Source organism: Erythrolamprus reginae, chromosome 2, assembly GCF_031021105.1.
Source record: "Erythrolamprus reginae isolate rEryReg1 chromosome 2, rEryReg1.hap1, whole genome shotgun sequence".
Classification (NCBI taxonomy): Eukaryota; Metazoa; Chordata; class Lepidosauria; order Squamata; family Dipsadidae; genus Erythrolamprus; species Erythrolamprus reginae.
Genome location: NC_091951.1, coordinates 115385855 through 115399490, shown reverse-complemented (window position 1 = coordinate 115399490; position 13636 = coordinate 115385855). Strand labels below are relative to the sequence as shown.

The 13636-nt window shown below is 37.0% G+C and overlaps 1 protein-coding gene across 1 annotated transcript in view; it reads right to left on the bottom strand.

Moving 5' to 3' along the window:
* Positions 1 to 13636, bottom strand: part of PPP2CA (protein phosphatase 2 catalytic subunit alpha) — an 89375-nt gene that overhangs the window by 56090 nt on the left and 19649 nt on the right. The window contains exons 6-9 of the mRNA XM_070739264.1: positions 9324 to 9412; positions 6409 to 6562; positions 4343 to 4671; positions 3752 to 3845 (exon numbers count right to left, since the gene is read on the bottom strand). Of these exons, the coding sequence (XP_070595365.1) occupies positions 3752 to 3845; positions 4343 to 4671; positions 6409 to 6562; positions 9324 to 9412 (666 nt within the window). The remainder of the gene's footprint in view (positions 1 to 3751; positions 3846 to 4342; positions 4672 to 6408; positions 6563 to 9323; positions 9413 to 13636) is intronic.

Below are 13636 nucleotides of genomic sequence, written 5' to 3'. Positions count from 1 at the left end.
TCAGCAACTCAACACTTGAGGGGACAATTGTACATACAATCCCACCAGATGCCGCTCACAAACCTCATTTTAAGAAAATCAAAAAGAATTTTTAAAATTAATTAATCAGAAGTATAAGAAATTGATTCTAATCATGCCAGATAACTATTCTTGACAGACATCTATGAAAATTCACTAGATTTAATTCTTAAAATTATTTTTATTCATTTCTGCCTTTCATATAACATACTAAAAATCTTTTCTTTATTTAGAGAAGGCTTATATCACCAAATAGATTTATACCATTATAATAGGAAGCAGAAGTTCTTTAAAAATTATTGGGCAAACTAAATCAATATACTTTGTGCTTTAGTAACTGACAGTATTCAGCATTATGTCTCTGAAAAATCCAACTACAGTATACAGTACTGTACTTGCTTGGTTTATTTTATCTGCTAAAAAATAAGAAGCAACTTCCTTTGAAAAAATGGACAAGCCAACGTAATGTTTGAAATGTGTTGCCAAACATATTTCTCTAAAATAATTATTTAACAGGCACACCAAAGACTGTGAGTCAGAATTTGATAGCCAATCTTGCCATAAAAATTTGCTACTTTCAGTTACCACATTCAAATAGGCCTTCTCTGTAACCAAAACCACAAAAAAAAGCCGAAGAGCTCAGTGACAATTATTTATTTTCCGAATTCAGATCATAGGAACAAGCTATGCAAATAGCTATGCAAATAGAAAAAGTGCAAATATTTTACAAGGGAATTGGAATACTTAACTCCAGGCTATACTAGAACAACAGAACCTATTGGATGTTTTAATACCAGGGATGAACATAGCTAGAGTTCGTTTAACAACCTCAACGGAAATCGTTAACTCAGATGTTAAGCAAAGCAGCCCCTAAGTTAAAAATCATCTGACCTCAACAGTGCTCATCATTTGATTTCAGCTTTCTTTTGCTATAGTGACAGAAAGATATGACTCCAAACAGCTAGGTGAATCCAAATAATGAGGAAATTTTTCAGAATTCAACTTACAAGGAAGCTGGGTAAAAGGAAAAAATCTTATAGTCCCTTTTCCCTAGTCTTCCCTCCCCATACTTAGATAATTAACAAGAAAAAAATCTAATGCTTGTATTTGCATTAATTGGATAGGAAGGGATTACAAAAGAGTAAATTGACATACAATGGGGAATAAACATCTAAAGGAAGGTGCTAGCACTTTTCTCTCAGGCTCATGGCTGCCAGCTTCCTAGAGGCAAAATAATCTTCAGTGTGAAATTAATTAGGATCTGGCCAGGGTCAGGCAGCAGTGCAAACCCATTGGAGAGTACCAATCAACTAATGAAGGTCAAAGAGCTGAGTTTGCTAATTTAAGATTAGCACCTTCTGGAGGTGCACTGCACTGTGGATAAAAGCATCTCGGGAATAGATAGCTTGCTTAAATAATAATATCTCCGTTCTGCGGGGGGGGGGACAACAAAGTAAAAACAAAAGAAACAAATCAGGTATAGGACAATGCAATATTGCACTAGTTGACTGTAATGGCAAATGTGAGTGAGAAACAATACAAAGATCATATATGCAACGTGGGCTGCAAAGACCATTTTTTATCATCACCATTGTAACTGCAAATGGTTATAGTCAGAGGCAATCGCTAAAGGAGGATTATCTATAGTACAACAAATCAAAACTCTACAAAAGTCAGCAGCATGATATTGACAAATTTGCTTAAGTCCAGCTGGAATCAGAAGTGGTATTATTTCCTCACTGATTTAAAAGGCTAAAGAGGTGGGTTTTTTTTAATGTATTGAAATATCAGACCATCTAACAGGAATACTTGTTGAGTTGTTCTACTATGAGTTTTAATTAGGGTTTTAGAACTTATATTGTTTTTTTTCTTGACTTCTTTTTATTGTTGTTTATAATTTTATATTGTTGTAAGCCACCCTGAGTCCTTCGGGATTGGGCCGCATATAAATAGATAGATAGATAGATAGATAGATAGATAGATAGATAGATAGATAGATAGATAGATAGATAGATAGATAAATAAATAAATACATAATAAATAAATACATAATAAATAATAAATAAATAAATAATAAACAAACAAACAAACAAACAAACAAACAAACAAACAAATAAATAAATGCTAATTTTAAGATACTCAGCCTGCAAAAAAGGTAAGCTCCGAAGAGGACATATCCTGATTTTTTTTTAAAATCCCAACTTTATTACCTTATAAATCTCCAGGTAGTGAACATAACTAATACTCCTTCCTGCTTCTATTTTGCCCATGGCAACAGCCCTGTGAGGTGAGTTGGGCTACGAGAGAGCAGGGTTGGGCTCCAGACGGAATGCTAAATTAGGCTCGCCGCCATGGCTTGTGAGTGCTTGCACGGTCAGTGCGATTTTGTTTCTGTACCTGTGGAGATAGCAAAATCGCACACGGAGCCGCAGGTGAGCCCGTGTTTCAGCATGTGCAGAAGCAAAAAAAACCCTTGCCGAAACATGGGCGAACCTGTGGCTCTGTGTGCGATTTTGCTATTTCCACAGGGGCAGAAGCAAAATCGCGCTGACCCCACAAGCACTCACGAGCCGAGGTGGCGAGCCCAATTTAGCGTTCCGGCTAGCAGCCCACCCCTGAGAGAGAGTGACTAGCCTAAAGTCACTCAGCTTGTTTTTCATACCTAAGGTGGATGAACCTCCTTCCTACTTTACCTTAGCCGGTGAAGGAAGTTAGCACCCATCCCTCTCCTAGAAAAATGAAATATTCTAGGAAGTATTGAAAAGGAAGAATATGTTTTCCTGGATGAGGAAAGGAGAAAATGTTTTAAAGACAAAACAGCTCCCTGCCCCCCCCCCTTCAGCTCCAGAGTGATGGAATTAACCCTTAGGACATAATAGGATAAGCCCTCTACCACATGGCACCTGGAAAATTACCAGCACTCAAACAAACCTTGGAGACAGCCTAAAAGGTTAACTAAAACTCCCACCCCCAGGGGAGTCTGACCACCAATCAGGGTGCATAACTTATACAGAAACAGAAAACTCTGAGGTGGGGCCCAAAAGGACATAAAACCAAGGGACTCTCAGCAGCTCCATTGTTTTTTTTCTTTACCCAACATCTGGAAGCATGTGATCCACCTTTTCTGATCAGGAGCTCATGCCATGTGCTCTTATCCATCATTAAACCTTCTTTCCAATTTCCATGAATCCAGTATTTTTCTCCCACTTGGAACTGAATCCAGAAGGATATTCTTTACAATACTGGGCTATAAACCATGTTTAAACAAAAAAAAATAGTTTGTCAAATCTAGTATATGTTAAGATATTCATGAACTGGGAGAGCCATGTTAACAAGGTTAGCCAATGAATAGGCATAGCAACTAAGTCAGCCAATCAGAGCTAACCACATCTGAGTCTGTGCAGAGAATCGAAACTGAAAGCTTAATCTTAAGGCTGGGCATGGCTCAGTCCACTCTGATTTCTGTCCACTCTGTACTCTCAGCCCACTCTGTGCTTGTCTGCTCTGCTGGAAATAATCTACTTGTAATATAATGTATATATATATATATTACTATGTTTATAAAGAAGGTATTGAATCCAGCTGAATTAATCATCTGTGTGTGCTTCTGGAAATCAATTATCTGCAACAAACTCTGATAGTACAACTTAAAATTAATTGGAAGATAATTTGATTTATAATTGCATTAGTGCATGAACGACAGTATTTTACACAATAAATGTTTGATCATTACTTGAGTCATAACTCCATCTTCCTGACGACTGTTTGAACCTATTTGTCCTACTGATGGCCAAGGACTTCGTCGCTTCTTTGCTTTCTCTGGAAGTCTGGTAAAGAAAGAAGACATTCATTCTTGGGACAATAATTGAGCACTTGAGAGTGTAATGTTTTCCTCCAAAATGAAATTAAAAAACATGTTTCATATATCATTTTAAAACATTTATTTAGAAAATATTATTTTTAAACAAGAGTCAAACAAATATTTAAATCTATGAATTAAAAAACCCTACTCTTTAAAGCTTTGAATGAGTCATGAGGGTTGACTGAGATGTTTTCCTTCTATTAACAGAAATGATTGGTTGATGGGAATTGAAGTTACTCTTATTCCCAGGATCTCATTTTCAGATGTTTATGACTGTAACATTATAATTACATTTTGTATAGTATTAATCTAATTAATGGAGAGGAAATAAAACATTGCTTCAGGTTGGTTGTGATTGGAGGAGCCTATAAACCCCTTAAAACAAATGAATAAAAATTAATACCCTTTCCTATCCTCCATCCAACTCCTACACATGGCTAACATTCAGTTTTCAGTTGATACCTTGAATTAGGACACAGGAAATGTGAACTGAAATTCGCAGTGAGATTGCCACAGTTTGGATGTATCCGTGGCATTGTTGTACATGGTGTCTGTGCAGCTTCATCCTTCATCCCACCAGCATCAATGCCAACTGTTATCAAGCTGGTACCATCACCGATTGTGGATTTGTTCTCATAAGGTAAGTTTAGAGCATTCTGAGACAAAGTCACCCACTGTGAAACAGCATCTTCTTGTTCATTTCTTTTAAGCTCTGAAATTTCAGATTTTCCCCCTTTCATTTTAACACCTTTGATCTTCATCTCCTTTGACTTTCTGTCTTTTTCCATTTCCTAGAACAGGTAAATCATTCAAACTTTGTGCAAATACATCTACTCATACTATAAAATGTGAAACATGTTTATGAAATTCATTGAAAAATGAATGTTCAAATCATTTCAGAATATGAATTCGCAATTTAAAAATAGTTATTTTGATAGATAGTAACTTAAGGAAGGGCCTGCTTTATTTTTTCCTAGTTTCAAAAGATAAACCTATATAATTCTTACATAATCTTCTGATCCAGAACACTAGTTTTAATAAATGAAATATCATCTTGATAGTAGAATACATGAACTTGATTCTCTGGATTATATGCTGTGAGTATTAATTGTGGAATTCTCTTACAAAAATAATTGAGAATATTTTCTTTACAGGGATATTGCATTAAACAAGTCTTTTAACACTCTGAAGGCAATACATTTGGTATATCAAAATACTGTTGCACAAAATCCATCTCATCAGGTACCGGTAATTGTAATAAACTTATTGTTTTTTTGGTGTTGCAAAACTCTTTGTTGCTTTTGCTGCAAAAGGCATGCCAACTATTCTCTGGAGCTTGCTATACCTAAAAACAATAGTACTTATCTTAAAGGAATGCTGCTCAAATGGAAATATTTCTTAATTTCTAAAGACATTTTATTTTATAATTAATGTAATTGCCCCCCAAAAAGCTGTTTAGAGCACTCAGTTCAGCAATATTAGTAAAAACAAGTTGAGATTTTCTTATTAACATTAAATTGTTTGCCTTTGCTAGCCTTAGAGCCTAAGTAAACAGCCTATTGTAATACCAATTCTAGTGTAAATCAATCAGCTAAATGAAACCAATGCCAATAAGTTGATATCACGTTCTATTACATTGTATTTTTAGGATATCTTATTATCACTAACATATACTATTTTTTCTTCTGCTCAACAGTAACTGATTCTCAGACACTACCTGGAAAGTCACTGAAGTTTCTTTAGCCAAATTTCTCAGAAGGCGAGTGCCCTTGCCTCTTTCTTAGGGCTGAGAGAATGACCTAAGGGCTTTATCCCTAAGGTGGGACTATAACTCACAGTCTCCCAATTTCTAGCTTGATGCCATAGCCACTACATCAAATGTTTATTATCAATTTTAATAAATGTTTTAACAGTTTTAACAAATGTTTTTGTTATTTTATTAGAGTTCCTCTGTGTGGGAGTTGGGTGGGTTTTTTAAAATAAATGAGGGCGAAGTTCCGTTCTCTGGGCTTGTGGGTTGTTTTCCAAGCATTTCGTTACCAGGCTAGGTAACATCTTCAGCAGAGTTTAGGAATGTCAGTGTTGGTCTTCTTCTATTTATAAGGGCTTTGTAGGGTAAGTAGATCTTGGGATGGGTAAGCTGTGGGTGTGTCAAATGAGGATCTTATAATGGGTCTTGTGATAAGTCAAATGTGAATCATCAGTCTTGTGATGGGTCTTAAATTCACAATCCTTTAATGAAAATTCTTAATTAAACCTTGCTTTTTTGAGCAAAAATTGCCACAATTCTAGGAGCTGTAATTGCCAATAGACCTGACTTGTTGAGAAAAGACTAAATCACTGTATTAAGAGAAGAATAAATTAAGTTTTATAGAAATTAATTTAATATAGCTATAAAATATGATTAAATAAACCATTCATAAAGCAATATAATGGTATATCTGTAAATATTTAACAGATAATTTGTATCGGTTATTGCTGTGTCATAGAACAAACATTTTAAAAGAATAATCATAAATCATTCTTACCTTTACAGTTACAGGACCATTCTGAGACATGTTAATATGTGCTATTCTCTTTTCTTCTTTCATTTGTTCAATCTCTTTGCTAGTGTCTCTAAATTTTGAAAGATAATTAAGCTTTGCTTCTTGTAGTAATTTGCTTTTCAATTCTGGTAAGAATCTGATACAAAAAAAGACATTGTTTACATCACACTGAAAATTTCAAATATAATCTTGTCCAGTTGCTTGATTCCCTACAATAATTTGGTTCTTCCTCCTTTCCCTACTTCTTTCTAGAGACCAAACTATTGTATGTGCAATAAAGCAAGCATAATTCATACTGAAATGAATGCAATAGACAGTTCACGTAATTCTTTTCAGTATTTAACTTCAGTTACTGCCATATATCTAAACTCTGTACCCATGATGGTGAACCTATGGCACGCATGCCACAGCTGGCACATGGAGCCATATCGGAGGGTACGTGAGGTATTGTCCTATGTCAGTGATGTTCAACCTTTATTTTCTCAGGTGCTGAAAGAGCGTGGGCATGCGCTATCATGCATGCGCAAGTGCCCATACCCATAACTCAATGCCTGGAGAGGGCGAAAACAGCTTCTCCTACCCCCGGAGGCCCTCTGGCATCTGGGAACAGCCTGTTTCCCAACTTCTGGTGGACTTAGTAGGCTCATGTTTTGCCCCCTACCCCCATGCTCCAAAGGCTTCCCTGGAGCTGGGGGAGGGTAAACACGTCTTCCCCCATCTCTCCGGAGGCTCTCTGGAACCAAAAATGCCCTCCCAGAGCTTCTGTGTGAGCCACACACATGCACGTTGGAGCTGAGTTAGGGCAATGGCTCACGTGCCAGCAGATGTGGCTCCGCGTGCCACCTACGGCACCCATGCCATAGGTTCGCCATCACTGCTCTATGTTAACTCCAGCATGCATATGCATGCTGGTGAGCTGATTTTCAGCCTTCTTTTCAGCTGTTTGCTCTCCCTAGTCTTCAGGGAAGCATCCTGAAGCCAGGGGATGGCAAAAAACAGGCCAACAGGCCAACCGGAAGTTTGTTTCCAAACTTCCGGTTGGCTTGTTTGGGCATTTTTTGCTGTCCCCAGGTTTCAGGAGGCCTGTGTATATGCATGGGGGGCGGAAGGAGGTGGAATGTGCATGCACGGGTTGTGCGCATACACGGGGGAGGACATGAGTGTGAGCATGCACACCCTTTTGGCACACAAACCAAAAAGATTTCACCATCACTGCTCTATACTAAGCAAAAATACTGTACAAAGCACACAAATGGCAACGCATGTTCTATATCACAAATTTGGCCTCATTGGAAAAGGCTTTAAGGATTTACTGATGCGTTCTAGGTTCCATGTTAAATATTTACTTCTTAGTACAAAATATATACTAACTTTCCAATTCTCTTTCAATCTTGATAAATTATGCACTATTGTATGTGTTGTGTTTAAAAATAAGGATCCTTTCTTGTCCATTTAGCAAAACTATTTTGAAGTTCGAAAAACAGAACAAATTCCTAGATAGATTTGCAACAAATTCATTATTCATTCAGTCTTTTCATCTAATACATAAGATTATTATATCATCCATGAATACTTTCCAAACCATAAAGGTCTGCAAAAAAAAAAAAAATCCTCACCCTTTCATACTGGCTTGTGCTTCAAACTTTCCTTCTATACATTCCATCCATTCAAGCTCATTACTAAAATTGTATCTGAAACTATATGCTTTGATAAGCAAGATTGGGTGACAAGCTAGACAAGGCTAATAAACATTCTAATATAGCACAATAACCCATCTTCTACACAAAGGCAGGAACTGCTTCCATTGTTCTTAGCCTTTCTATTGAAAATATACTTCTTTTCTTTCATCCATCTATACTTTGTTTATATTGTGAGTAATTTGTTGAAACAGAATATTTCATTCATTGATCCCTGTTCCGTCTCAGAAGATGAATCAAGTTTCTAACAATATACGTTCTTACAAAAAAAAAAACCAATCTGGTGATGGGACATTCTCTTGTATAGATTAGGTTTTCCTCCTTCCAAGATATCTGTATCTTGGAGAGAGATTTTTTGAGCACTTCTGTTCACTTTTTTCATACTTGAGCTCAATTTGTTCAATAGCAGATATGCAAAAATACAGCTCTCCAAAACTGTGTCCTGAGATCTGGGTCCAAAAAGCAAGGTTTTTCTTCCTTTTCCACTCTCTATAGAAAAGGTTTCCCTGTCCGAGATTATAATTTTCAGATTTGAGCTCTGAACCCTGTCAATTAAGTACAATCCCAGAAGCAAGGATATGAGTTAGATCAAACAAGAATAATAAGATAACCTCTCTACTTCTTTTTCTTTCTCCCAGGCTACTTCCTAGAAACGTGGCTAGTTACAACGTTTTGAGAAAAAACAATTACATTTCATAAAGTAGTGCCCTCATGCTCACAGTGTTCTGGTTATGATAAGAAGAATTCCTGGGTTTCCACCACTCACATTACTGCCTCTGGCCCACTTTTCACATACCGTTTTGTCCCCCAGATTTGTTTCAACTGAAAAGCCCAGGCAAAGCCACACCAGATAGAAAATTTTAAAAGTAGTAAACACCTAGAAATCTGGAAGGTATTAGAGAGGGATGTTCTGATCTACAGAGTACTGAGACATTGAATAGCAGCAATCACATAGTAATTGCATTTCAAATTGCTCTGTTTTATATCTGGAACATGTCAAGAAAATAAGGTTTCCAAGAAACCAGATGTTTCTTATATAAGAAAAATATAGCGCCTCAGCAACACAAGCGGTATTATGGTGGACATTTGACTCTCTCCAATCAATAAATTAACAGCAATTTTACATCTGTCATACAAAAAAGCCAACCATCTCAAAAAGCTCTTTGATTAAATGCTGAACATTATATCCAAATAGCTTACTTTTCAACAAAACCATCTCTGGTGAAATATTCATGCTGTAGCAAATCATCAGATGATATCCTGTCTGCAGGATCCATTTGTAAACAAGCCTAGTAAATAAAAATTATTATGTTAGAAATGAAATACTACAGAAGAATGTTGTGTAATAAAGTTGTATTATATTTTTCTATTGTTTAAAAAAGTAAATGTAATTGTCCTTTGGTTTCAGTCATGAGTATTTCTCTTTATTGCCAGAAAAATCTTGCTCAATTTTTCTCTACAAAAATGTCTCAATCCTTTTAAGACAAATTCTGTCTTGCTTGAAACAGAAAATAACTATCCTTCTCATGATCTTTGAAAGGATTTCTAAGAGCATTTTAGGAACACAGGCCTATTTTATAGCATAAGAAATGCAAATTGCTGATAATTTATTGTCTAGAATCCTGCCATCTTACCTAAAGGAATATACTTTTCTTCTATAAAACAGTTAAACATAGTTAACAACCCAATTATTATTATTTTTAAATTACAAAGTAAAGAAGCAGATGTTGGCAAGAATAGAACCATCACAAGGCCTCTAGGGCTCCCAGGCCTGATACCAGGTTTTGAGGAGTTCCAGAATATCAACATGGACGGAATCAGCCTCACATCAAGGCCCATGTGGGTGCCATGGCAGAGAAGGCTCACCTCCTGAGACCTGGCAAGTATAGCTCCCTACTGTATACAATATCTATACAGACAGTCCTCAATGTATGACCAGAATTGAGCCTAAAATTTCTGTTGTTAAGTGAGACATTTATTAAGTGAGTTTTGTCCCACTTTACCACCTATCTTGCCTTGGTTATTAAGTGAATCTGGCTTCCCCATTGACTTTGCTTGTCAGAAGGTCACAATAGAAATTCACGTGACCTTGGGGGACAGTAATCATAAATATGAACCAGTTGCTAAGCATCCATATTTTGCTCACACAACGGGATGCTGTAAAAGTCGTAAGTGTGAAAAATGTCACTTTTTTTCCAGTGCCGTTGTAACTTTGAATGGTCACTAAATAACTGTTGTAAATCGAGGACCACCTGTATAGCATGCATCTCTGGGGGATCTGACTGAATTACCAGTCATAGTATAATTGAAGAGAGGCAGTCCCACAAATAACCAGGCCAGAGAGTTTTAAAAGCAGAAAACAGCACCTTAAATTAAACCTGGAAGCAGACTGGCAATCAATGCAAATCAGGGAAGTGATGATCTAAAGGCACACATAACTGCCCTGCTGCTCTATTTTACCCCAACAGAAGCTTTCACATACTTTTCAAGGACAACCCCATACAGAATGTATTAGATAAGTACAGTAAGGAGGTGACTAAAGCGTAAGTGAGAACAATAAGCAGAGCCGCTGATCTAAGAATAGGTGCAATACAAAGATGCGCTAAGACCCTTCTAGCCATGACTGGCTTCTCTTTGAGCAGGAATCATGAGTCCAGGAGGACCTCCAAGTTGTGCCAAAGTTTGTTCGGGGCAGGGCAACCCCGTGCAACATCAAGCACGGCATAGCCTTAGAACCAACAGGCGCCAAAACCCAGTCACTCAGTCTTGTCAAGGTTCAGCTGAAGACTTTTGTTCCCCATCCAAATATTGACAGCCTCCAAACACCAAGATAAGATATCTAGAGTATTGCTTAATTCACTAGGGGCAAAGATGTATCATCAATGTATTGATCATACCTCACCCAATGGCAATGGATGAGCTCTCCTAGTGGCCTCATGTAGATGTTGACTAGGAGAAGAGAGAGCACCAAACCCTGTGTCACCCTATACAGTAAATTCCACGAACAGGAATTTACTGTGGAGAAAGGAGATGAACCAGTACAACACAGTGTCACCTGCCCTCAATCCTATGAACTGATCTATAAGGATATCATGGTATGATATCAAACGCTGCAGAGGGGTAGAATAGGGTAAGGATTGATGTTTTCATAGAAGCCTCAGCTGCGTTAACGCTCTTAATTTTAAAACAAATCTTTATTTTTTTCTGAGGAAATGCAAGTTCTTTTCCTTATTCCTAGCATATTAGCTGATTCAAAAAGTGAATCAAATTTTCTGATAGCGCCAGTGATAGGTTCAAAGATAAAAAAAAAAGATAACCTGCCAGCTGGGCTATTGATGATAATTTAGCAATTCTGCCTTTCTCAGCTAGAGGCCTGGGTTAGACCAAAAATGTCATAATCCATATCCAAGGTAACAGTAGCCAAGGATTGTGAGTGTAGTCCAAAACACCAGAAGAATGCAATGTTGACGGAAACCTACCTAACTTTTATTCAAGAAGATTATTTATTGCAAATTTAGAAACAGTAAGAAATGTGCAAGGAGGAATCTAAAACAAAGGAGCAAACTGAATATTATGCTGAATTTATAATTAGGAAATACATCTGAAATTTGTTTATATGCATAGCCAGTGTTAATTAGAAGGACTACGGCACTTCATCTTTCTTTTCTCAACTACTTTTCCAAATTATAATTGAGCATTTATTCCCTTAGTCACTCTGAATAGTTCCCATTACCACCACAAAATAGGGGGGGGGGGGATTGCCTACTCCTATGTTAAGGCAGACTATAAAGAAACTTGTCTTATTCTCATTCCTAGTAGCACTTCCCCCCTCCCTTCAGGGCACTAGCTCTGCCACGGTGAACCTGACATCACTGGATTTTCTAAAATGCTGGCACCAGCATGGTTCCCTTCATTCCCATAAAAAGAAAATCTATTCATGTTATCAAGTCTTGTCTTTGAATAGGCAGAACTATGCAGTCAAGATGAAAATGAAGAAAATGCATACATTCCACAACCTGGGGCTCATTCAGTATCTTGAATTGAACTCCTATAATCCCCAGTTAGCAAAGAAAGCTCTTCTGTGAAAAAACAACATTCACAAAAACTACTATGCCCTTTTAAAAAATAAATAAGAGCATTATTCCTGGAGAGTAGAGCCCTTGTTTGCCAGGAATGTAAAAAACTTCTTTCTTTCTTTCTTTCTTTCTTTCTTTCTTTCTTTCTTTCTTTCTTTCTTTCTTTCTTTATTTATTTATTTATGTCAAGTATGTATTGGTAATATACAAAGAAATTATATACATGATATTGGTACTAACAAGAGAGAAACGTAGGACAGGGACGGTAGGCACGTTGGTGCGCTTATGGACAAAATCTCAGATTCTGTGAGATGTCACATAGTCCTTTGATTACAAAATTGCTGATCTTAACAAATCAATGTAAACATATTTAGATTTAACAGCAGTGAACATTTGCAAGAGCTGCCTCACAATCATTTTTCCAAAAGCTGTTTGCAAACAGAGGTGATTCTCAATAGGAGCTAATAGCTAGTTCTCTCTCTCCATACCCCACTCTCTCCATCCCTCCTTCTGTGTGTGTAATAGTTCACCAGAAAGAAAATGAACTTAAGACGTTTAGAGTAAGACAGGGAAAGGAGAAGCTCTTCAGTTTTTAATTTGGCCAAGACAAAGATGTTGCAGAAAAGTCTTCTGCAACCTAGCCAGGCTAATTGTATTCCAGCATATTGGAAGGTGTTAGGGTTTTAGGCTGGGGCAGGGGTAGGCAAAGTTGACTCTTCTATGACTTGTGGAATTCAACTCCCAGAATTCCTGAGCTAAACATGCTAGCTCAGGAATTCTGGGAGTTGAAGTCCACATGTCATAGAAGACCCAACTTTGCCTACCCCTGGGCTAGGGGATACTGGCTGAAAACTAGAAACTGTTGGATTGGAAGCAGCCCAAGAACCATTCAGATATATGCAGAATGGCTTTGCTGTCTTTATATGATTCTATTAGTGCAAAGAGGCTTTGTTGGAGGTTTTTTGAGGTAGGCATGGCTTTTCGACATCAAAAAAGTAAAGCATTTCATAAAGTGAACAGTAGGGAAATATTTAATTTGCTCTCATTGTAAGCTTCATATAAAGTAAGTTAAAACTATAACATTATTCCTGGAATTTCTCTCTGCTAGAATCATAGGGGGCATGTAAAAAATATTTCTCAGAAGCAGTGTTATCAATCAGAAATTGCTTTATACTGATCAAGGAGCAAGCATTATCTGAGATGACTATATTGTCCAAAGAGTTCCTTAGAACTCTGTGGTTAGCTGACATGATGATACTGTAGTATATGAAAGTTAACATAGAGACATCCCAGAATTACAATAACTAGCACTTTCTGTATCATTGGTGAAATTAAATATGTACCATCATTGCATAAAGTGGAAACTGAAGCTGCTGTAACATTTCCAAGTTTGGCTAACACATTTTTAATTTGCAAATACCATCATTCTTCTGCTTG